The sequence below is a fragment of the Perca fluviatilis genome, chromosome 4, assembly GCF_010015445.1.
Source record: "Perca fluviatilis chromosome 4, GENO_Pfluv_1.0, whole genome shotgun sequence".
Lineage (NCBI taxonomy): Eukaryota > Metazoa > Chordata > Actinopteri > Perciformes > Percidae > Perca > Perca fluviatilis.
This window is the reverse complement of record NC_053115.1, coordinates 28,482,250-28,508,195: the sequence shown is the minus strand read 5'-3', so window position 1 is coordinate 28,508,195 and position 25,946 is coordinate 28,482,250. Positions and strand designations below refer to the sequence as shown.

General features: G+C 42.6%; 1 protein-coding gene across 3 annotated transcripts in view; it reads left to right on the top strand.

The window, feature by feature from the left end:
* The window catches only part of arhgef10la (Rho guanine nucleotide exchange factor (GEF) 10-like a), a 131,277-nt gene that overhangs the window by 39,858 nt on the left and 65,473 nt on the right, over nucleotides 1–25,946 (top strand). For all 3 annotated transcript variants that reach the window (XM_039797920.1, XM_039797922.1, XM_039797919.1), the window contains 6 exons: nucleotides 772–942; nucleotides 3,001–3,146; nucleotides 4,034–4,206; nucleotides 7,449–7,564; nucleotides 9,008–9,135; nucleotides 25,205–25,305. In XM_039797920.1, coding sequence (XP_039653854.1) covers nucleotides 772–942; nucleotides 3,001–3,146; nucleotides 4,034–4,206; nucleotides 7,449–7,564; nucleotides 9,008–9,135; nucleotides 25,205–25,305 — 835 coding nt within the window. The remainder of the gene's footprint in view (nucleotides 1–771; nucleotides 943–3,000; nucleotides 3,147–4,033; nucleotides 4,207–7,448; nucleotides 7,565–9,007; nucleotides 9,136–25,204; nucleotides 25,306–25,946) is intronic.

The following is a 25,946-nucleotide window of genomic DNA, read 5'->3' as shown; positions in this document are numbered from 1 at the left end:
TGCAGAGCTGCAAGGTCACCGAATGGATTATGGATTTTAACTTATCCAAAGTACAAGAAGTTGTACCTCACATACTTTTACACTGGGGTTAGCTGGATCTACAAACAAAAAAAGCAGCTAGCCCCATCAGTTTTTGATATTGCTGGCGCTACATCCCAGCTCTTCCACTTTTCCATTCTGAGCAAAGATTTGGATTTGAGCTTGACTTGCTGGATCTGCAGAAGCTCATTTCATCCCTCAGCAGGCATTGATTATCCATGCATTCAAAAGATAAGTTATGAATGTGAATCGGGCATTTTCTTCTAGCCTTGTACTCCAAATAGGAAGTGTATGCATTAAATCATACATTACAGGGAACTGAGGTACATCTGAGACTTATATCAAGACAACACCAAGCTTTCACTGGGTCATAGCTGCATCACAAATATAGACATACAAGCCCACTGTAAGCTTAGACTTGTTTATTTTAGTGAATGCTGCTGACAAAAAGGTAACAAATGGGACTACAATGAGCTTTACAGAGTTTACATAACCACAGTGTGGTATACACAGTAAAATCCTCTAGAATCTGAGACAGTCACACACCTAAACTCCAAGTATTTGACCCACAGTTACACTTTTCAAGGTAAAGACAACACTCCCAACCGGAACACATTCTTTTGTTACGATTCAGTATACATTGCAGGATACAGAGGGAAGTTTTAAATCCTAAACGGAGAGTTTTCAACCTGCAGTGTCTTTGCTTCAAACTTTCCTTGTGACCTCTTCTAGGACATGCTTAAGAATACGCCAAAGGGCCACGTGGATCGTCTGCCCCTGCAGCTTGCTCTGACAGAGCTGGAGATGCTGGCCGAGAAGCTGAATGAACAGAAACGAGTCGCCGACCAGATTGCAGAGACTCAACAACTAGCCCGCAGCGTCAGTGATCGCCTGCTCAGTAAGGTGACTGGATGCACGTGCACTCCCTCGTGCCCACGTACGAGCACTTGCACACTCACACGTATGGCCCAATCAAATCAGCTGTGAGCCAGCCTCCGAGCCCTTTAACTCCGCTGCGTTGTTATCACTGTGAGCCAAACACCTGTAAAAAAAAAAAATCTCTCTCTCTCTCTCTCTCTCTCTCTCTCTCTCTCTCTATATATATATATATATATATATATATATATATATATATATATATATATATATATATATATTAGAGCAATCACTTCTATCACTTTTCTCCACACATTAATCTAGGGAGGCATTTTTATTTAGAGAAATTATCTCCCTGGAAATGATGCCCATTATCATCACTGAACAGTACCAGACGCAATGGCAGAGGCGTTGCTTCTCCATTACCATTCTGAAATTACAGTCCTGCTGCTGCAAATCTGAACAAATGCTGCTCTGAATAAGAAGAATTAGAGGGTAAATGAGACATTTAATTGGAAACTGGTAAAGAATTTATTACCCTGTCACCGTCTTTCTCTCTTTTTTTAACATCGCCCCACTTCCACTCTTGTTTACTTTATTGTTATTTAAATTTTTTTATTTTTTTTTCTCTTTTTTTTTTTTTTTTTTTTTTTCTTTCTTTCTCTCCTCTCCTTTTCTTTTTTTTTTTTTTTCTCTCTAAATCCTTATGTCCAGGTTTTTACTCTTTGATATGATCAAATTTTCCAACAAAAAAAAAAAAAAAAAAAAAAAAAAATTCCTTTTTTTTTTATTTGCTTTTACGATAGACAATGAGAATTCCAACAGAAATATTCTGCTCTTAATATTCTCTATGTATCGAAGAACTTATCCACGGATCAACGATATCATGTGAGCGTGAATGGCATATGAGCATAGACTCCCGCACACATGCACTCCCACTCAGACATGCACAGGTGCACGTTGCAATGCCCTCTGTGCCTATTGATGCTTGAAGACTTTGAGGGTGTATTCTTATAGCAGCCCACCTCTTGAGGGAGTTGTATGGCTTTGTGGCCATCAAACAGCAGTCCTGCTCGGACTAATGACTCATTCAGTGTGCCATCTGAGCCGCAGCCAAAAGCAGCTACAGATAGCCTGCAGATAGGACATCCTCTTTTGTGAAATGTGGTCACATGCGTTACTGCACTGCAGAATGTAGAATAGACACATCCGAGAGAGAGTCATTAGTCACTAAAATGTGTGCCTTTTCAACAAACACAAACATCAGTATCAGGATGTGAACTCCATATTTGGACTTAACCTGCTGCTTGCTAAATTGTGACGAGCCTGGCTTAGATTGGCGCAGCATGCATACGACTTAACGTATTGATTTAGGCAGTCATAAAAGAAGCTGGACCAAAGTGAGGTAAAAAAAAAAAAAAAAAAAAAGCTTTCAATTGCCATTTCCCTTTGCCAAACATATGGATGAATGGGAAGCACAGCATGTGCCAACACACTGTAGCATAAATTCTGTCTGTTATTGGATTCATTAACTGTGTCTGCGCGTAGAGGTGTGTTATGCAGCAAACTGTATGTTGTGGTGGAAAGGATTGCGAGTCCCAGCGCTCACCAGCTTAGCTTAGCCAGCTTAGCCAGTTTGGACTCTGTGGTAGATGGTGGATAGCATGGTACAGACAAAAAGACACAAGGTTCCAAAGCATTTGTTGGAAGTATTTATTTCCGGAAAAAAAAAAAAAGCTTTAAAAACAAAAAAGAAGAAGGATTCTGGCATCTCCTTAGGTCCCTCTCATCACATACAGTATGTGCAGGGCAGAGATAGTGAAAGAACATGTGCATTCTCTCTTTCACTAAGTTTGTTGAAGGAACAGACTAGGGATGCGTGTGTGTGCGTGTGTTGTGCGTGTTTTGTGTGTGTATACACACATTAAATGACCTTCTGCAGCATGAATGTGTTGCTAATCCCCGATGAGACATCTGTTCCTCCAAGGCTGACTTCTGTGTCCTCCAGGCGCTGAACTCTGGAGGACTGGCCCCTTTGTGATGCCGTCTCCTCTGCCTCTGATCTGATTGCTTTGTCCCTTTCAGCAACTGAACTCGGAGCAGGGGTCACTGGTCCTTTGTGAGACGCTTATTGAGACTGTGTACGGCGAGCGGGGACAAGTCCTGAAGTCCAAGGAGAGAAAGGTCTTCCTCTTTGATGATGTGCTCATCTGCGCCAACATAAATGTCAAGTAAGTCCCTCTTGTAGTGCAAGTCGAGCGACATGCCCCTCGCATTCAGGAATACATTGCTAATGCGTTTCATAATGCGTAGTTCTAGCGTGAAGTTGGGTGTAACTTTTGAAAGGAGAGTCTGTTAAACTGCACAGTTCGGAGAAACTAGCTATTAGGTGGCACAGGGCTCTAATGTGATGGCCTAGGTTTCGCAAGGATATTTTGGCAAACTGCATAGGGAAGAGAAATAGCTGCTAGAGGCTTTGAGCACTATCTTGAGTTGCAGGAGCTTTATCAGCTTTAAACAAATGGTAGAATGCCTAACTACAGCTACAGGACCCCTAGATTACTGACATAAAACATTTTTTGGTTTCTTTCCAATTTATCTTCTGAGACAGCACCATTGATCACATCTCTCTCTCTCTCTTTCTCTCTCTCTCTCTCTCTCTCTCTCTCTCTCTCTCAGTAAACAGGAAAAGCATTCTGTATATTTTGCGAAGCTCCTGTCAAAGATTCCGCTTAAAGCCCTCTTGTGCAGCCTTCAAACTAATTATCACTCTACGTCTCATTCAACTGGAGTGTCCCGAAGTTGACTTTGTCTGCCCTCCAGGATCTTGACAAACCGATCACAATGTTGATTGTCTGCGTGATTACAGGAATACATGAATAGCAATGAACTCCTCCTCGCAGCCAGGGGTACACTTCTGGCAGGGGAACATGGGTGATCATACGGATTTTAATTCCCACTCCCCAATCGTCTTCATGACGTTTCTCTCCTCCTGTAGAGAGCTGGGTGTGGTGCTGTTAGCAGGATGCGGATAGGGAGGGGATTTCTTTCAGGTTGTTTTACTTCCTAAACTCCCTCCCCTCATTTTTTTTCTTCTTCTTCTTCTTATCTACACCAGGGGGCCTCCGGATATCAGCAGCCTGGTCCCTGTCGGCCCCAAGTACACCATGAAGTGGAGCGCCCCTCTACAGCAGGTGCAGGTAGTTGAGGTGGGCCAGGAGGCGTCTCAAAGCAAAGACACCTTCTTCCAACAGAGCGGGGCCAAGCGGCCAAGTGGTGCCTGCACTTCAGGTAAAAACAAAAATGGGAATCAGTCCTATCTCATTCCCCCCCCCCCTCCCCATGTGTCATCATCTAGTTAATCTCATCACTTGGACTGACTTTTAGTCTCAGCCCCTTACTCTGACTCAGCAAGCCTAATCTGTTTCTGTTCTCAAGTGTCCCGCGGAGGGCTGGAGAGGCATCCGTGCTGCTTGTCACTCTGATTAAGGATGTGTTTGTGAGGAGGATAGTGATGACGGTCACTTGTTCCAATCTGCCTAGGGTGTTTTATCTTGGAGAGGGATGTGGGGGTAGAGGGCCCCCTGCCGCAGCATCCCCACAGTCTCATTTCACTCTCTGATAGACCACAAACGCATCTCGAGCGGAGTCATCAATCTGCAGAGATTATTCCCTCCCTATCCAGGCCCAATTAGAGAGCCAGTAGCAGTAGATAGGAATCGTCGGTTGAGACACTAGTTCTCCCAACCACCCCTCACTAAACTCTGGTGTATACAGAGCTTGACGAGATCCCTGATAAATGTGCCATGGGAAAAGCGAGATACAAAGCCTTATCAGGATGTAATGGTACAGGCTTTTTTAAAGTCGCAGCTCCATGACTTAAATATTAATGGCGCCTTCGTCGGAGCTACCCGTGGCATGCTCAGCAGGCTGCTACTGTTTTGAGAGGTTGTTCAGATTCTCACTGGATTAAGTTTTTGCTTTTGCTCAGGGAGTGTATACTCATATATATTCACAACTTTGCTGCAAGGATTTGGGATCATTTAAGGTTAGCTCTCAGTGCAGCTGCCTCTCTTCCTTTACCTGCGTCTGTTATGCCCCACAGAGGGTGCTGGGATTCTGACTCTGACATTCTCTGTTCCTTTTTCTTCTTTTTTTTTTACCTTTTTCGACGCGGTGCGGTCACCTTAATCATGTCTATCCGGAAACCTCCCCGAACATCTGTGGGACCGTTCCCAAAACTTTCATTCAGACAGACTGTCCCATCTTTTTATAGTTCCACCCCCTGTGAATTCATTCAGTTGGGTGACTAGTCTAAAGCCTGCACTCAACATGTCTCAAAATTGAGTCATTTTTCTTCGTCTGCAGGCCCTGATGCCCTGCTTTATTGAAGAAAGCTGGCCTTTAGGGACATGCAGAGCCGTCTTTCTTACTCTTCCCTTCTGTCCCTGTTGGACTCTTTCTGTCTGCTCTTACCAAGCCGACCAATGTACAGTACATGTTCTTTTTTTGAAAGCAAGAGTGGGCCAGTTGTTTACTCTCATGCTGTCTTACCTTTTGTTCATCCTCCATTACACCTCCCTTATTGCTGCTCCTCTTTTGACCTGCTGTCAGGAGTGCAGTTTTCTTTTTTTGTGGTCAGAAGTGTACCAGTGGGCTTTGGCTGCAGATCAGACGAGGGTTTTGATGCAGGTGTGGAAGCTGCATTGTCTTTTAAATCCACTGGCTGGTGTCACTGGCACAGCAGCTGAGTGCTAGATTGCTGACTTATTCCAGAGAAAGCGGTGATGGACCCCTCTGGGCTCTGGCCTTCCACACCAGTGAGCTACGTGCCTGGCGGCCGACGTGGATAGCCATGTCTGAGTGTGAAAACCATATCCTGCCTCACCAACGGGATTACTCCGGATTACAACTCAGCACATTCACCTCTCGGGCTGTGGCCAACAGCAGGCCCCAGAGGACTTAACCAACCTGTACAGGGGTCCAGGCAATCCCTTTGGAGAGGACAGTTAATATATTGTTCTTGCAGCTCACAGCACACCCTTTCATATTCAGATGTCTCACCTATTGATTTCCTTGCACAGATGACAGATGTCACTGGCCGCCTGTGACAAAGACCCCATTAAACCCCAAAAGCTACAATGGAGCGCTTTAAATGAACAAGGCAAGCCCACCACTCTCTTTTTCTCACTCCCTTTCCCCTCACGGCTTTACTCTCACTCCATTTATGCACGTGGAAAGACAAAAGACAGCAGGTCCCCTCGGAGGAGCATGCCTCACTAAGCCCACCTACCGGCTCAGCTCTTCTGCTACTTTATTATGTGGCAGCGGTGACAGTGCGGGACAGCTCTGGAGCAAAATCTACCTGCAGAATTTAATTAGGCAGTTCTGGCGGAGCCTGCTGCTGGGGGAGATGTGGGCCAGAGGAGCTAGGACAGAGGATGGCAGACGGGAGGAGACACAGCTATCGATTCGCAGCAGTAGGAGAGAGAGGCTTTGAAGGTAGCGGGCCTCAAATCGATGCTGAATTTTGTGTCTAATGAGACACCTGCATTCCTTTTGGCCAGCGAAAGGGCATCATAGCTCCAGATAACGGTTTCTCCATCTGATTTTTCTTTTTTACTCATAAATTCATTCTCTGTAGTTCAACAAATAATGAAGATGGATTCATCTGCACATCGCGCCACTTTTATTCGGGCCTATGGAGTTTCAGCAAAATCAACCTTTCTTTCTGCACTTTCACTAGTTCTCAGAGGCAATGCCATTGTTTCTGTTAGTGTGTACAACGTTCATGTATATTGCATGCCTGCATCAGGAGAGATGGTCCATACACCACATATGTGTTTATAGTGTGTATTAGGGCTGCAGCTATCGGGTATTCTACCGACTATTCCGTCGATATATATCGAGTAATCGGGGCAGTAGAGCAATAGTAAATAATACAAAAGAGAAAATAAGACCGGCCCCTTCAAATGAATAACAAACCCAAGAAGCTAACCAGCTCTGTGTCACCAAGCGGCCGAGCGGGGAGCAATAGACGCACTGTACAGAGTTCTTGTTGTGTTTCATCTTAAAATAATCCCAAACCTGCCCTGTCTCTTCTTTTTGCCGTTAGCTGTTTCCTCTCTCTTCCTCCAAATAATTTGCATCAATGTTTTTAGTCATCAAATTGCTCAAGTGAACCGAGGAATCGTTTCAGCCCTAGGATATATCGTTGAGATTGTATCCCTTTTAAATGATTAGTCGAAAATGAATCGACAACAATTAGTTTACCAAGTCATTTGTCCAACATTCACTGGTTCAAGCCTTTGATTTTTATCACTGTGAATAGAATACCTTCTGGGGTTTTGGACTGTTAGTCAAACTAAACAATCAATTTGAAGACATCACCTTGAGCTTTGTGAAATTGTGACAGAGATTTTTTTTTCTTTCTTTTTTGACACCAAGTGTACTTCTTCCTCTTTTGCATAAGAAAATGCAACATGTTGTCGATATCACAAACTCTGAGGCTTTGTACGTTGCTCACTTCTTAGGTAAAGCGATCCTCGGGCCTCCACGGCTCTACCAGGAGCTGCAGGAACTGCAACATGATCTGTTTGTCGTGGAGGAGGTCACTCTCCTTGTGGGCACGCTGCAGGGGATGTACCAGGTACGTGCCACTGCATGTTACCCTTTTACTGGGGCTAGACGGTCTCACAGGGACGCTATCTATCATGCAACATATATAATGCAAAAAAGTCAGCTGAAAGGTAAGATCTCAGGCATCACTCAGTCCAACTGACTCTACAGGCCAACCCACGGAGGCCACGGTTTGTTACATTTATCACACCACTACACAGGCTAGCCCTGTTCTCTCGGGGTTTGCTTTAAAAGCCTTAGTTCCAAATTTGCCTCATGGGTGTTCCAAAACACACCCACAGACTGACCATCAACCGTGCTATTCTCTCCTCCAAAAACTGCTTTCAGTATCGCAAATTATTTATGAGCCAGTTATCTTGAGATATTGACTGATATATGATAATATATGTGTATATATAACATATAGAGATATGGAATGTATTCTGTGAACTGCAGCTTATTTTTTCAATAGCTCCTAAGCCCAGAGAACACACCGAAGAATCACAGAGGAAGCAAAGACAAAACTGAAGTGTGTACAGCTAATTTGAATTGCCGGATTCAGTGGAAACTAAAAGAGATCAAGTCTGCTAGATGTTTAAATTGTGATCAAAAAGCAGCCACATATTCTTTTTGAATAGTCAATTTCTAAAAAGCAGGAAGACCCCCCCCCCATCTATCTCATGAGCAGTGCAATGGTGGGAATGAGATGTTCCCTCTGATATACTAGATAGAAATGTCAGATTTGCTTCAGTATGTTACAAAAGGAAGCCTCTTGTGGCGTTCAAATCAGGACACTTCCCACCAGTCTGCCGCTAAAACATTAACATACACTACATAACGCAGCCAGGGAGGTGTACTCCAGCAATCACCAAAGAGCCTCTCAGGCTAATGGTTGCACCTTTGCCTCCCTGCACTTAATGAGCACAATGTCCTCAGGAGGAGTGATATCGGCCTGACACTAAATGACTGATTTTCACTTTCCACCCTGTTCTAATATTGTCCACCGAACAAACAGACAGAATACTTTTGCACAGCTCATTGACTTCAGAAAATTGATTTGATTCAGTTTGACCTGAGGGACTAGGTTTTACTGTAAAATGGATGCTGGTGTTGGAAGTAACTTCGACTTTACATTTGAGGGTATAAAAAAAGCCAAAACAGCCCTCTGGCTTCAAATAATGCACTGCTGTTTAATGTGAGTGGATGTGTAGTTGTTTGCATGCAAGAATATCAGTATGCAAGTACATTTACAGTATACCCCTGTGCTCTGTATGCTTGTGTCTCTGCGAGATGACCTACTACTGTATGCTACAGCTGAGAAACAAGTTTTAACTGTGTGTGTGTGTGTGTGTGTGTGTGTGTGTGTGTGTGTGTGTGTGTGTGTGTGTGTGTGTGTGTGTGTGTGTGTGTGTGTGTGTGTGTGTGTGTGTGTGTGTGTGTGTGTGTGTGTGTGTGTGTGTTTTTCCCATCAAAGAACCTGAACACCACTGTGGCACAGGACTGGTGTCTGGCTCTACAGAGGCTTATTCGCATCAAAGAAGAACAGATCCAGAGTGCTAACAAATGTCGCTTACGCCTGCAGGTGCCCGGCAGGCCAGACAAGTGAGTAGTATCTTACATACAGATGTGCTCAAAGTAAAATGTGCTGTGCATGTTTGGGTACGAGAACATAAATGATCACAACGGCAACAAGATGTCTGTATGTCTGTCTGAATATAGGAGGAAAGAGAGGGATGGCTAAAAAACAGGACATTGGGGTTACATGCATACACTTAGATTACTGGGCTAACAGGACAGCCTGGAAATTAAAGGCGAGAACAGTTTATTCTGTCGCGAGTGGGTAATTACCGGACTCAAATAATTTGTGTCCTTCAGTACTCTGATAGAATAATGAATAGCCTTCACAAAATGTTCCTTTTGCAGGATTTATTTGAGATAGTTTTTGCTTCAGCCTTTACCAAACTTTGGACATTAGTGCAGGATTCTTCCCAATTGCTCAACTTAGAGCCATTTCATTTTATGTTTACAGTGTCTGTGCTGAGATTCAGCACTTGACAAAGTAGTATATGCCTTTAGAATAGAGTGGTATAATTCATCTCTGCTGGTTGTATGGTTAGTAAGTGAAGTTAATAACCTATTCAGTTTTAGTTGTTATACTTATTTATGGCATTCCAAGTAGATTACTTGCAATGCTGACCACTAGTAATATTCTACTTTGTGAGTCCAAACTTTTTTCTTCAGCTGAGCACATATGCAGCCCATAGCAAGTTACCTTGTCATACTAGGGATCTTAAAGTGGTTAACCTCACACGCCAAAGTGGATCCTGGTGGGTGGAGTTACTACTGAACGACTGAACGCCTACTTAGAGAAGAACAAAGATGGCAAGGAGAGAGTATATGAGTGGCTTAAAGTACTGCACAGGAACTGGGAATAGCAAATAATGGCAGATTATAATGGATCCCATTTCGTGGCTTCTGGTGGGGATAGGATAAGGAGGAGGCATTGGGGGGGAGGGAGGAGGGGGAGGGACAAAAAGAGAGAGGTTGCGATAGAGAAGCCAGAGCCCTGCTGAGAGAGACTAAGCAGGAGGAGGAGAGGAAGAAAGAAAGAGTGAGAGTGATGATCGACCTCCCTCATGAAAGACTTGGCTTGGTGCCGGCAGGGCAGCGGCAGTCAGAAGAGTGGGCCTAATGCTTCGGAGCCAGTGAGAATCTAACTGTGCCAAGCCAAGCTAAAGTGACAGCTTGAGCAGCGGAGCTGTGCAGATCAGTTCTCCCACATCTCCCAGCTTCCTCGTTGGCTGTCACACCAGGCCCGCAGGGCCAATCTGCTTACTCAGATGTTTGGTGGAGCCAGATGTCACGCTTACAAGAGAGTCCCCGAATTCCCCTTCAAGGGGTACCCTATTTGCCGAGTTCTTGTGATAATGTCATTAGCAACTGCACTGACAAGGAGATTCCCCACTCCTCCATATGTCCAAGCTGTAGATTTGTATTTAAAACCTTCAATAAGGGAGAGCAATACCTGCGCTGAAATCGTACCTGGAGATGGCCACAGAGTTTTTCTGGAGAGGTAAAAACTAACAACGTCAGCTGAAAGAGAGAAATATCCTTTTGGGAAGAAGAGCCAATCCTGGTTGTGTGATAGTAATCTAATTGAGGCTGGGCCTCGGTGTCAGGTGACAGTGAGCCTCTGCGCTGGGGGTGACAGGTGGCACAGCGGGCGCCCAAACCATTCTGACACTACCCAGGGTGCAGCAGTTACAGATTGCAGGGGAGAGCAGCGGGCAGACTCTCTCTCTCTCTCTCTCTCTCTCTCTCTCTCTCTCTCTCACTCACTCACTCACTCACTCACTCACTCACTCTCACTCACTCACTCACTCACTCACTCACTCACTCACACAAACGTTGGTTTTTCATTTATTATCCTTATCCATTTTGTTACCAATCTGAGTAACAATCTACAGGGCACAACAGTAAATCCAGAGTCTGTGTGTGTATGTTACATGTATTCACACGTGCTTATGCTGACAAATGCACCTGCACACACAAGCCAGCATGGATCTTAGACAAAGAAGCACACACATAGAGGGACAGAAACACACACACACACACACACACACACACACACACACGAGCGCACAGAGCTGAGCTTTTGCTCTGCTGGTGAGAGAGTGGGACCGCAGCAGGGACCCCCTGTACTGAGTTGGTCCCCTCCTGTCTGGCCGCAAGCGACTCTCTGCAGTCAGGCAGCACATCACAGCCTCCACACTGCAAACACACTGAGTACGTGGAGAGAATCCTGACTGCTGCCTCAAAGGCACCAGCCTACGTGTGACAGCAGTTCATTAACATCCTCTTTTTACTGCGTCTGCTGGAGCAACCACAGGCATAAATACATGGGCCATACTGGCAAGCGATAGATACACAGTTCAAATTTCATAGTTTAACCAAATGGGTTTGTTGCTTCATCCTCCATTCCTTATAGCATGGCATACATGAAGGAACAGTATTGTAAGCCTGCAGTTCTTTTTATTATTATTTTTTTTTATGGGCTCTTTCAGGGAGGCTATGCAGGCTACCTTCAAGGCGATTGACAGACCTTACATTCTCAGTCATATAGTATGATTGATTGATTTGGGCTCCATTTCTCATTTAATCTGGCTGAGAGTCTTATCTAAACAGGTATGCCCCCAATGCTCTGACGAGTCCGTATAACCTTATTTCATTGTCTGGACATCAGAGGGCTTTCTCTGATTGGTCCATGTGTATGAAGAAACGTGTGCTGTGTAGGGCTGAACAATTTGGAAAAAATATCTAATTGTGATCATTTTGACTGATATTGCAATTGTGATATTATTCACAATATTGGAGGGAATGATCGTTTTCCATCATTATTCTCATTTACATAAAAAAATTATCATGGTGTGTTTTTTGTGCGAGGATCTGTACAAAAAAAAATAATTGTCTTCAGTCTGTAGAACGTGATTTGTAGGCTGGGACATCTCTGCAGCACCACTTAATACTATAATAATATTTAATTAGGAATTGTATTTTGACACATCATTTTGCCTTTAACAAATATTGTGCCTTCTGCGATTTGGATATTGCACTACCTTATATTGCGATTTTGATCAAACTTATTTAGCCCAAGTGCTGTGGATGCAGGATCTCATTTACAGGGTTGGTTTACCCAAATTACATTAAAAGATAATTACATTCTTGCTGGCCTCTAGTGGCAGCTAGCCTTCCAGGTAGTTTTGCTTTTATTTGCCCAGATTTTAAGATATCAACCTTTTTGTTTTTTGCTTCCACCCCAATACAATGGCGGTGAATAGAATTTAATTTGAGGTGCTCACAGCAACTTTTTCATAATCAGTGTCCCTTTTACTCTTGTGCTTTAGTGTATAATGGTAAGTGAATAGCTCCGCACCTCTGCAACCCACCCCGACCTCTTTTCCACTGTTTTTAGCATTATTTCTTCAGGCAAAGCTTGCTGTTTCTTTTTTTCTTTCCTTCACATTCACACGTGCAGACATATTCACACCTGGAAAGTACCAAGAATACACATTCCTCTACACATTCCTCTACTTTTAGCCAGTTACCTGGTGCATTGGGGCTGGAGCTGAGGGGCACGTACCTGTGCCACCTAAAGAGGCAGCTGGCACACCCAAAAATCCGACAGAATTCATTTTTTATTTAAAGGCTTACTAAAACAATTTGTTCAAAACTTAGGCTTTATGGTCTAATTATAGCAATTGTTAATTTTAAAGGTCCCCTATTGTAAAAAGTGACATTTTCATGTCTTTTTTGATAATAAAGCAGGTCGAGGTGCTATATAAATACTGTGGAAGTATCAAAACACGCAATCCACAGAGAAATGCAAACAGCCTGTATTCAGAAACTGGGCCTCTAAACGAGCCGTCAGGTCTTCCGTACGGTTGTGATGTCACAACTATACTGTATTTAGGTACAATGTGCCGCTACAGTGCCGTTACAGTCATTGCCCGGCTGTAACGACTGTACTGACACTGACTGTACTGAGACTTACAGACAGAGGGTGAATACAGATTTATTCAGACACACGGTATGAGAAAAATAATGTTGTTTTTTTTACTTTAAAACATGTAAACAAGTATGAACCTGAAAATTAGCATAATATGGGACCTTTAAAATGTAAATTATTTTCTTCAAAAAACGCCATCCGCCATCATGCAGAGCCTTCCTACCAATGCTGTTCTGGCGGGTGAGAGGGCGGGAGAAAGTCACAGAACACATCAGAAATCTGTACTTGGACAACGCCTATAGTTGCTGGCTGTCAAAACAAAACTGTCATCACAAACAAAGCATTATTTAATTAAGTTTAGTAATCACAGCATTCACAATCATTCTATGAAACAATTATTATTAGTCATAGTTCTATTATCTTTACTGTTAACTATAATTGCCAGTGAATAATCATGTCATTCCATTATACCCAGTGCTATAATTGTATATTTTTTATATTTATTGTAGTTGGGTGTTATTGTAGTTGCTGCACATGTCGGTCTCTCTCCCCATCCCCAGTCGAGGCAGGTGGCTGCCCACCCAGGTTCTGTTTGAGGTTTCTGCCTGTTTAAAGGATGTTTTTCGCACTAAGTGCAATTGCTCTTGGGGGAATTGTTATGTCTCTGTAAATTATAGAGTGTGGCCTTGACCTACTCTATCTGTAAAGGGTCAGGGTCCTGAGAGAACTCCTGATATGATTTGACCCTATGAATAAAATTGAATTGAAACTTAATTTAAAAATCAGCAGGAGGAAACGCATACGTAGAAACAGCCGTTTATGCTGGTTTGCAGCTCTCTGTCTCTCTCTCTGTCTCTTTCTCTGTCTCTCTCTCTCTCTCTCTCTCTCTCTCTCTCTCTCTCTCTCTCTCGTGTACTGTCCCTTCACTTCCCTGTTGCTTCCCGTCTGTCTGTGGATGAAATGGAACTGAAGCCAAAAGTTCTATTTGCAACCACGAAAAAGCAAGCACGGCCCTAATCTTCACATACAGTTTGCCCTAGATTCATAGATGGCTTTTTTTCTTTCTTTAACTAATGATTTATGTCTTGTTATGTGGTACAGATACCAGCAATGCACCTTTTATATTGTATATCCACTATGGGGTGACTATAACCCCGAGTAGATATTTGGGAGCCCTCTCTGCTATCAATTCCTCTCTACTCAATTGCAAAGATAGTTGAACTGAATGAATGTGAGTTGCTGCATTAACTTTTATATTTCTACAGTAACACCGGGTCACCACTGTCTCTTGAGAATAAACACTTCACCAAGCACTTAAAATGAATGTGGTATGATTCTGTGGTTTAGAGACATGTATGTTACAAAAGGTGACAACCAGGTATTAAGTTGTAAACAAGAGTATAAAAGGTCAAACCAGATTGAAGACATGGTAATTATCTTGCGTCATACACAGGAAATGTGTTACAGTGCTGTTGGTGACTCACAGGGGAGGGAAGCATGGGTATTCACAGAAAACTACTCTAGGGTATGGCTGTCTAAACATGTTCACACACGCACACACACACCACAGCCAGTGTACTGACTGTACAGATATCAGCTGTAACAGTGAGTGTGTCCATGTGTTTATGTAATGATTGACTGATTTCGGATCTTACCAGGAACGCCAGATGTTTCTGTTATGTTTTTTTTAGCCTAATTTTGTACCGCCTACAGAGAATCCTGTGTCTGTTTGTATCCACTCCATGATTTTGCACACAATCCTGTCACCCCTATAAATCACATCACCGTCAGTCTAAACCAACGTCGAGTCCATCTCCGGTAATATCTTGTGTGTGGCTGATTGTCATTTCCGTCCAGAATTAGATCAACAAACTCTCATGGGGACAGTGAACCGTCTCCTTTGACTCATCTCACTGTTTGCAGAGCACACTTTTCTCTCTGACGGTTTGTTTCTCCGGAGGGGTGGAGGTGAACTGAAGGATGGGTGCATGACAGGCTGCCACTCAGCACTCACTCCTACATCTGTCCCGTCCTTGTGCATTAGTGTCACGTGTGTGCTTCGGCACTGACCTGCTCCCATAAATCAGCCGGGCCGGCTCCTCGCTTTGCTCCCTCGCCCCCTCCCTCCCTCCCCCCTCCCCCTCCCCTCCCTTTTTGACGCTCCTTACCTCTCGGCTCTCCTCATCTCCCCTCTGCCAGCATGCCCGAGTCTAGTTCTCTATTCTGGCAGTGCACCACACCTGCACTGCGGCTGTCAATCAGCTGGCGGGGGGGGGAGAGATGGGGATTCGAGGACTGCGCTCAGTTTAGCATGTTTGAGGCCGTGTGGGCATGAAGGAATCCAACCAAGTGAGTGGTTGGATTCTCATCACACCCTGTCTCCCCTTCTGTCTTCGGCAAATTGCCTCCGCTATATTTAAGCAGCGAATGGTATGAATTACACTTCTTTGTGAAAGCACCACTTTTTCAACATGTCAAGGAAGTTTAAGATCTTACTTACTTTTTTCTGTTCCTGACTGCAATCTCTTTCTCTCTGTCTTTCTCTGTGTGTGTGTGTGTGTGTGTGTGTGTGTGTGTGTCTCTCTCGCTCTACCGTTTTTCTTCCTTCCTCTCTGAAATGAAAATGAATTTACAGCGGGGCCGCTGCAGGTATGACAGAAGCAGAATTTCAGGCTGTGCTCAGTTCTTCACTCTATTACCTTCTAATGATGTCTAAATGTGAAACTGTCTTCCTGATGTGTGCCTGAGACCACAGACCACCCCCCCCCCCACACACACACACACACACACATACACAGACTCACTCGTTTTCTTTCGCCTCAGTCACGGCGTAATAGTTGTACAGGTGACTGAGACATGTCCATTATTTTAGAAAGTTGCTTAGTGCTTTAAAAAGACATGTCATCCTTGGCCAGACATCTTACTTGTAGTTCCAAAAAAGCCTGATCAATCCAGACAACAGAGTACCCTTGTCAATGGACAGACACCGACTGAGTCATTGCTAACTCAGGGCCGATGCTGCCAGTCTCACTTCAGCCTGCTCAGCATTAAGAAGTTGTATTTTATTTCAGTTGACAGGGGGGAGGGAGAGAGAGAGAGAGAGAGAGCTTTTTTTTTTTTTTAAAGATTATTGGGCTTTTCCGCCTTTAATTTTTGACAGGACAGCTAGGTGAGAAAGGGGAGAGAGAGGGGGAAGACATGCAGGAAATTGTCACAGGTCGGATTGGAATCCTGGACCGCTGCGTCAAGGCATAAACCTCTCAGTACATGTGTGCCTGCTTTACCCGCTGATCCAACCCGGCCACACGAGAGAGAGTGAACATTTAAAACACAGACATGGCTAGTGGTCTAACAAGCTGACCTAAATTTGACTAAATAATCACTTTAAGGAAGCTAAATGTTTAGGTGGGAATTTACAGCTGGGAGATGAGTTTGTATGCTTCTCCACCAGGCATTTAGAGACGATTGTGATTGGTTTAAAGAAATGCAAAACAACCCAGTAGGGATAGGCTGATTATCTGGGCCGTTTTTTGGCAGTTTGTAGATTATCTGTATCAGCCTTTTCTTTGCCTGATAACCGATTAAGTTAATTAATTAAAAAGTGTGCTACTTTGGCTCTGCTACAGCTCTGTGTCTGTCCCTCTGCTTCGGTTTCACTCACCGCTGAGTCTGACTTAATGTCCCGCCCACAACACTATCAGACTATCTGTGTATTATGTTGAAAGTTTCTAATTCATTAAATAATTGCTTAAAGCATTTAAACAAAGTTTTGTGTTGGAGTATGTAACATTCCAAAATTGTAATTTTGACTTAAAAGGTAACTACTGTTTTTTTTTTTCAAACTATGACTTTGTGTCTAAGTGACTGATGGGAACATCAATCTTTGACATTGGTCCAGTATTAAAGGTCCCATGGCATAAAAATTTCACTTTATGAGGTTTTTTAATATTGATATGTGTTCCCCCAGCCTGCCTATAGTCCCCCAGTGGCTAGAAATGGCGATAGATGTAAACCGAGCCCTGGGTATCCTGCTCTGCCTTTGAGAAAATGAAAGCTCAGATGGGCCGATCTGGAATCTGCTCCTTATGAGGTCATAAGGAGGAAGGTTACCTCCCCCTTTCTCTGCTTTGCCCACCCAGAGAATTTGGACCGCCCATGAGAGAGAGACATCATAGCTTTCAAACGAGCAAAGTGGCAGTTGGTCAAGGCCACACCCCCACCCTCCACCTTGCCCCCCCCTCTCTCCTCAGACACAGAAATGGGACGTCCTAAGGAAAGCTCATTGTGGGACTGGCTCTAGTGGCTGTAATTCTGCACCAAGGCTGAATTTTGGGAAAGAGACTTCAGATACAGTATTAGGGGACCACTAAGGTCTATATAAAAGCATCCAAAGAGCACCATGGCAAGATCGCTGCAGGTGGCAGCGGTGAAACGAGCTACAATGTAAGTTAATAGGACAATTGTCCAGCTCACATTTACCTTCACAAAAGTCCTCATTTTTGCCACTGACAGACTCAGATTAATATTCTAAGTGTCTGACAACATTATGGAAAGGATCCCTTCAGAGATAAACCTTTAAAACCACTTTGAGACCTTTTTTGTTTAACCAGAAACAGCTCTGAAGTCACTAGCGCTAAACTCACCAGACTCCATTTAAAAAAGCAATACTTTTAGCGTGTATAGAGCCAACGTATTTTCACATGTAAATCGGTAAACTATGTGTTTATTTCAACCCAAACTAGAGTTGTGATGGTTGGAAAAGTGGAAAGACGACCCACACTGGCTTTTCATAGTTTTTATTTTGTTTCTGTTGACTTTGAATGAAGTGAATTTTACGATGCTAAAATTACGGTTTATTTACATGGAGTCTGGTGGGTTTAGCGAATGCAATTTCGCGGAGGTTTTTATGTTTAAAAAAGGATCTTACTCTTTAACAGAAAGGTTGCCCTACTTAGAAATCCGTTCCATAATGTTGTCAGACAGAATATTAATCTGAGTCTGTATGTGGCAAAACAAGTACTTCTGTGAAGGTAAATACGAGCTGGACAATTGCCCTATTAACTTACATTGTAGCCTGTTTCGCCGCTGCCGACTGCAGCGATCTCGCTTAATACTGGACCAATGTCAAAGATTGTTGTTCCCATCAGTCACTTAGACATTAAAACATAGGAAAATAGGGTCCAGGTTGAAAAAAAACGGTAGTTACCCTTTAAAGATTTTTATTTTCACTGTAAATGCATATCTGTTCCATGTATTGGTTATCGGTTTTGTTAACTACTAATAATGGGTATCAGTATCGGCCTTGAAAAACCAGTATCTGTCGATTCCCTAAAACCCAGAGCGTTTTTTTCTTCTATCCTGGAATGTATGTGTGGTGTAGCCAGACCTTATTCCGCAGCGAGGTGGAGTAAGCTCTGGCAATGCGAGACTACCAAGCATGTAACACAACTTCTGCATGTATAAAGTCCATCATCATTTGTTGGTTTTAGGTCATGGCTCTCAATTGAGCCCACAGAGAGAAACCCACTTGAAAACTGCGAGAGACTTTACGGGGACCATTTCAGTATTGACTTTAGGGGCCATATTTTAACGATCTGAAACGCAAGTATCAAACGTAAAACGCAAGTAGCTTTGTGGGCCGATCTCGGCCGCTGTTGCTATTATACCGGCGGGATAAATGAGTCTTGCGCGCAAATCTAAAATGGGTTGGTCTGAAGTAGCTAGATGTGGTTTGGGTGTAACATGCAATAAACCAATCAGAGCGTCATCTCACATTCCCTTTAAGAGCAGGCACGCTTGTTCCATGGCGAATTGCTATTATGACGGCGGATTTGCCTGGCGCACACCAGCGGGAGCGGTCCAGGATGCGGCAAAGTAATAAATGCCCGTCTTGACCGGGTGGCGATGTTGCTGCGGCCTCTCGGGCACATCTCCTCAAGTCTGGAGCCATGGAGCGTGGGCCACATCACGGCACTTCACGCATTGCCACTCCCGGACCAGATTCCGCCGGAGTGTCCAGTCCCACCGTAGTTCAACATCACGTCTCCTTAAGTCCTCTAATATTTCCTCATTTATGTCATCAACACATCCATGATTCATGGAAATGTGTAAAACACAACAAGCCACAAAGAATGCTGCGACTTTTTGAGGACTGTACTGTACAGTGCCTCCTGACCTATCCAAACACCTGAAGCGCATTTTCAGTAATATTTTTCTTTGTAATTATGTATGGTTTGCAAAAATGGGAACTGCTGCGTCCGTGTAGATGAGAGAAGCAAAGTGTATGCGTGTTGTGCACACGCTACATTATGGCCAAGCATGCACCCCTAAAATAACATCTTAATAATGCGCCACTGACTTTAGACCAGGTTTTTCCTGGTCAGTGGCGGAATTGTTTTCTGAAACTGCAAAATAGCACCAGGGAACAATTGCGCCTGAACACACCTCCTCTTTTCGCTGAACCGCCCCTGGGAGCGCAAATTCATTCCCTAATTTACCGACGTGCGTCTGTGGAGGGAAAAGTCCGCTGTGCGTCGGGTGCAAAATAGGAATGATACATGCTTCGGTGTACAAAGGCAATTGCGCTGAGTGCAAGATAGTAGAGTTTAGATTCTCTGCCCGAGCCCGATCCCGACCCGAGCCCGACCCGACTTCGGGCCGGGCCATTGTTTTCCGCCACAATCCTCAGGCCGGGCCGGACCCTTGATCAAGCAGTGTTTTTTTTAATCATTACTTTAGCCTAATTGGGTGGGGAGAAAGCTATGCCATAATCAGAACTATTATCTATTTAGGCCAAAGTAACAAATGTGTCCAAAAAGTTACACAAGTTGGACTACAGTTACAAAATGCAACATGTGTCATGCGCGGAGTCTCCTCCTCTCGCACACATCACACCGGGGCTGCGGGCTGTATTGTGGAGCTTAAGTGCAACATGGAGCTTGAGGATGTAAAGAAAAAAAGAAAAACGGGAGAATTACCTTTGAGCAAGTTTGGAGGAAAGTCGGAGGTATGGAGCCATTTTAAACAAGTCGTGGGCAGTGACAACATATGTGTAGGCTTTGTTGAGTGCATTAAGTGCTGCCGCTGTTCGCCTATGACAGCAAATAAAACGGGGACTTGGATGATGAACAGACACATGAAGCAGGCTCGCCAAGGCAGAAAAGATGATAGTCAGCCTTCAACGTCCTCTTTTGTTAGTTCTCCAAGCATAGGCTACCCCTGAGGACGAGGCAAGCAGACAAGCCCTCACAGAGAAAGACGTTGAGTTTTTTACGTTTCTTCATTCAGATCCATTTGCGATCCGTTCCATTCTGAATAAACAAACAGCGCAGTTTACATGCTTCGCTCCTGTTGAATTATTCATTAAGATAATTTTAAACAGATTTTTGCAGTTCAAACAACTCTGAATTGTAGTTGAGAACGTCAGTTATAACGGCCCACGGATTAAAAAAGTGGGCCCGAACGAAGCTCTACAAGATAGGGCCCTAGGTGTGTTATTTATTAGCTGGTGAAACTTCCTACCTGTGGTTATCCTTTGGACATTTCCATTGTTGGAATCTCCTGTGTTTTCCAGATGACAATATGTGACAATAGAAGAGTGACAATATGTAAAATAGAAAGATGTGGTAAGAGCTGGTTTGTCACTGGGGTTAAGGATTGAGCTCTTGGTCTCATGGAATTATACCCATTGTGTTTCATAGCATGTTTTGTTTTTATATATTGTTGTCTTTCTTTGGATAGCTTCCCCCGTTCTTCCATGCCTCAAATAATAACACAGCAGCTTGAATGATCAGATGAAAATATAGACTTACCCGGTGAAAGTGTCAGCCAGGGGACAACATCACAGTTGCCATTTTTGTGGTCACAAAACTGGATGAGAAACAGCTTAGAATCTGATTCTGACACATATGGTCTATACACGAGACATATGAAAGGAATAATCATCTTTGCTGTCTGTCTTTTGTATAGAAGAAATACTTGTTTAGCTCACATCATGCTACATCACAGGGGTTCCAGCACTAGATGTGAACAAAATCAGTCTCAGACACCTGAGTGCTTAAGTCTGAGCAGCCATGAAGGATCAGGCTGTAAAAACACTTTGACATTTATTTGTTTACTTCACGTTGCCCTGTGCTTTGTAGCACAGTACTAGCTACTTACAATTTGGAGCTCTTTCAACCCATAAGTAGAGACCGGAGGTGATAAAAGTAGACACAACACTTAATAGTTTGTGGTATACTAAGTGAAAGTAACTTTTGGCAACACTAAAGGAGTCTAAAGTCCTAGAGTGAACAGCCAGTGGAACTAAAGTCCCTTGTCTCCACTTGTGTGGCTTACAGTAATATACAAATTTGATGAAAGAAGTCAATCAATAGAAATGATATCTGGATAATAATCAGTTCAAAACATATCACGTCAAATTGAAGCCATTCAAATAAATTCTAAATAATTCTGTATAAAAAAAAAAAAATATATATATATATATATATATATATATATATATATATATATGTATATATATATATATATATATATATATATATATATATATATATATATATTCTGGGCAATTTAGGACACACACCTTTTTTCTGATTTCAATAAAAGCAGATAAGAATTAATTTTATTTTACACTCTTTAATACAGTCACTACTGGCACCAATTTCTTTCAGTTTGTACTTCCTTAAATGCAATTGTATTCACTTATTTTTGCATTGCTGTCTACAAAGGTTTTTGTTTGACAGAAACAAATTAAAGTCAATGTTTCGATGTACACTAACCACAAAAGTGTGGGGTCACCTAGAAATGGCCATTCCACTCCATTACAGACAGAATACCAGCTGAGATCAGTTGCATTGTTTTTTTAATCAGGGCAGCAGTTTTCAAATTACATTATGTTCTTACATAATTGCAAAATGGTTCTCAACGGTTGTAGAAAGAAGTGGCTGATCTTTAATGCAATATCTACATTGCCCATTATCAGCAACCATTCATCCAATGTTCCAAAGGCCCATTCTGTTTACTAATCTGATATCATTTTAAAAGGCTAACTGAGAAAACATTTGAGATCCCTTTTGCAGTTATGTAAGCACATAATTTAATCTGAAAACTGCTGCCCTGGTTAAAAAAACAATGCAACTGATCTCAGCTGGTATTTGGTCTATAATGGAGTGGATTGGAAATTTCTAACTGACCCCAAACGTTTGACCGGTAGTGTATTTCTGTGTGACTTTGGCAAACAATAAGTTCCTTCTCTAATTCTGCATGCAAACCACAAAGAAATATACACTTACTCACACCTATGAGAAAATGTGGACATTGACAACATATTTACCACTTGTCAAAATCACCTAAATTACCATACAGCGACAAAGGCAAAAATGCAAATTCCAATATAAAAATGTGTGATTTGACATGTTACAAGTCCTTAAGCAAGCTATGTTCACATGATTTACATTGAAGAAGAAGACAGGACATTTTTCAACCCTGGTAAACTTAGAATTATGCGCTCAGAGTGGAAATATAGGCATATATTAGTAAGTATAGTGCCTAAGACAAAACATCCGTCTCTTTACCTTTGGTTTTTATTTATTAAACTTTTGAACACCTTTATCAACTCATGAACAGTAAGTCTGTTTTTGGTTTACCAGAATATTGTGCATTTGGAAGTTAAAGGAATGTTTCAGCAAACATTTATGTTTTGAACATCAAAGGCTTTTGCTAGGTGCCTTTTGAAAGATTCGAGATTCAATACTTTATTGCCATAAAAACATGATTGATTATTATTTATATTAGTGATTTCACTTAAACAAAGATGGACAAATACTTAAATATAAAAAAAAATAGAGAACATAATACATTAAGCAAAGTAAAACAAAAATAAAAATGTTTGTACTGTAGCTTGCTCCTTTGCAGAGAATGGCCAGTGCTGGTTGGCTTGAATTCTTGGATTTTTCTATAGATTCCATCGCTGACCCAGTTTTAAGGATTTTATTTTTATAGAACCACTCCTGCAGCATAGTACATTTCTCCTCTGTTGGTTTTTATGTTTGGTATTCCTTCCCCTTTCTCCTTTTTATTAAACCAGGTAAAAGGCTCATTCAGATTCAAGTTTTCCCTGCCTGCCTCCACCTTGTGTAACGTTAGACAGCCAATCACCACTTATTGGCTCACTGACTCTGAGATTTACTCCTTAGGTATTGAAATTTTGTATTGAATGACGAGGCATTTTTTGATACTCGATACTATAGAGACAGTTCGGTCGGTGCCTTAATGATTGAATTCTGTACCCAGCCCTTCACAAACCTCTAAGATCTGGTCTCCTTCTGTGTCTGAATTGGCACCAAAAAGCCCTCAGTGATCACACACAGCCTGTACTGGTCGGGCCTTATCCCAGCAGAGACCACACGAGTGGCATTTTGAGCTTCAGAACCCACCTAAAAACGATTTACCGTGACCAGTCATACAGGCTGAAATGATAAAGCCTTAGCTTACTGGTCTGAACCTCTGTAAAACTACAAGCAGGCAAGCGGCTGGTTAGCTTAAAGAATGAAAAAAAATACTTTCCTTGTTGGTGCCGTGTTTCTCGCACTGTTCTGCTTTCTGTTTTTCTATAGCACATCTGCAGTATATGTCAAAAATGCACTTTTGCCCATTTTATAAGAATCCTAGACTTTGTGTACACACAAAATGTGTGATGTTAAACCACCTAGTAAGTTCAACCTTAGGTTCAGAATAAAGTAAGACGTGATGGAAAAGTTGTGTGATCCTCCATGGGTACTGTCGAGCTAATTCTTTCAGTGTCGTTATAGTATTGAGTGTCAGTTTGTCAGCTGTAGGGTTAAATGTAGTGTCCAAGTGATTATTTACTGGGATTGAAATGTGCTATTTCCCTGGGAAGCTTGAACCCTATTGTTTTTCTCCCGGTTTAGTATTATTTGTCGTCTTCTGCCGTGGCCCAAATTCCCGTGAGCTGGAATGAGCTAGGAACACGAAACTTGTGCATGTGCACAGCATATAAAGAATATGATGCAATTCGGCCTGATGGTGGCGCTATAACTTACAGAAGTCCAGCTCAATGTGCTCTATAAAAAAGCCTCTTGGACTATAAACGTCTGCCATGATGGTATTTAGCTAATTTGAATAATGTGAAAAACAGTTAAATGAATAGAATTTTGTCAGTTTTGATTCTATCAAGACCAACATCGGTATATGGCCTTGCTGTACTGAGATACACATTTCTACTATAAATGAGAAAGATTTGTCATAAAACATGGCCGCCATCAATCAAATTAACTTCCTAAAGGGTGGGGCTAGCAGGGAATTGCCTATAACTCAAGTTCTGCTGTAGCAGTCCTGTCTAAAATTGGTGATGGAGACATTTAACACCCCGAATTGAACGTACGTACCAAGTTTCGTTAAAATCCGATAAAGGGGGCGAAATCGAGGTACTTGCTACATCTATTGTAGGGATGAAACAGGTGTGTGGTATCCTCTCAATACTGCTTGCTGCTTCCCAAACCTGCTGTAGCTCAGGCGGTAGAGTGTTTGCCTAACAATCAGAAGGCTGGCAGTTCAATCCCAGGCCATGCAGTCTGATCTCGGTGTGTATGAATGTGAGTGAAAGATACCTGTAACAAGTGCTTTGAGAATCCGAAAAAAGGTCTTGAACCTGCGAATTGCCGCTTGCGGCTATATTCTTTCTCCGTTTTCTTTCTTACCATACAAATATTAATTTTTCTTTTCTTTTCCAGCATTCCCAGGGTTTTTGGTATTGGCTTGTGGTGGCATGGAAAGGGAATCCAATGCATGTAGCAGTTAAGTTAGGGCAGTCTTCTGCATTCAGATAAATAATATAAAAGTAATTTCTTTTTCTTTTTGTGTCAAGGGAATGCATTTTGGTCCAGGGTTTAGCTTTACTGTCACTACACAATACAGGGTTTCACAATGCAATGCAGTTACAGCCCATCTATATCTGTATATTGGTGTCAAATCCTAACAAATACCAGGATCACTCCTACGCCTCAACAACTGTCAGAGATTGTCTGACCTGATCGAATGAGACTAAACCAGCAATAATGTTTATAGTCTGTGGTGTTCGGTGAGACTTTCTGACAAATATCAATACATCTGTGTGTTTGTGTGTGCTTGTCTGTTCTCTTCCAGGTCAGGGCGTCCGGTCAGTTTCATGGTGGTTCTCAACACACCCAACCCCCTTAGTAAGATCTCCTGGGTCAACCGTCTGCACCTGGCCAAGATCGCACAACGTAAGCACGCATGCTCACATGCTCACACACACTCGCACACGTACACGCGCAGACACACAACACACACACACACACACACACACACACACACACACACACACACACACACACAGAAAGGATTACTATGCCATTTCTATTTAAACAGGGTGATGTAATGCAATGAAATGTAATAACATTTTAAGTCAGCGGCTAAGAAGCATCATCAGTGTTTGCTTCACTCTCTATTGGCTAAGTGCAAAACTGGTGTTTTGACTTACATAATCAGAGAAAAACCGAGACTCTCAACTGGATCATTAAACTGGGTCTTAAATGACGTTAATGCCATCCATCTGTTGTGAAAACAAACATTACTCATCATTCAAGAAAGATTGCGGTGCCATATGAGGACTTTGGGTTACATGCTAGGTCTTGGAAAAAGTATTACTATTAAATTCTGTAATTTGTAAGGCTATGTCTCCCTTTTTCAAATTTTCAATATGTAATTGATTGTTGGGATTCAGAAAGTGGTCAACATTTATGAAGAAAAGAAATGGCCAGACCCTGCCCAGCAGGGAGCAGCACAGTTCCTTTTTTTCCATCCTTCCTAACCTCTTTCCTCCAACACTTGCCTTGCTCTGCCCAGACCTAAGCCTACTATGCAG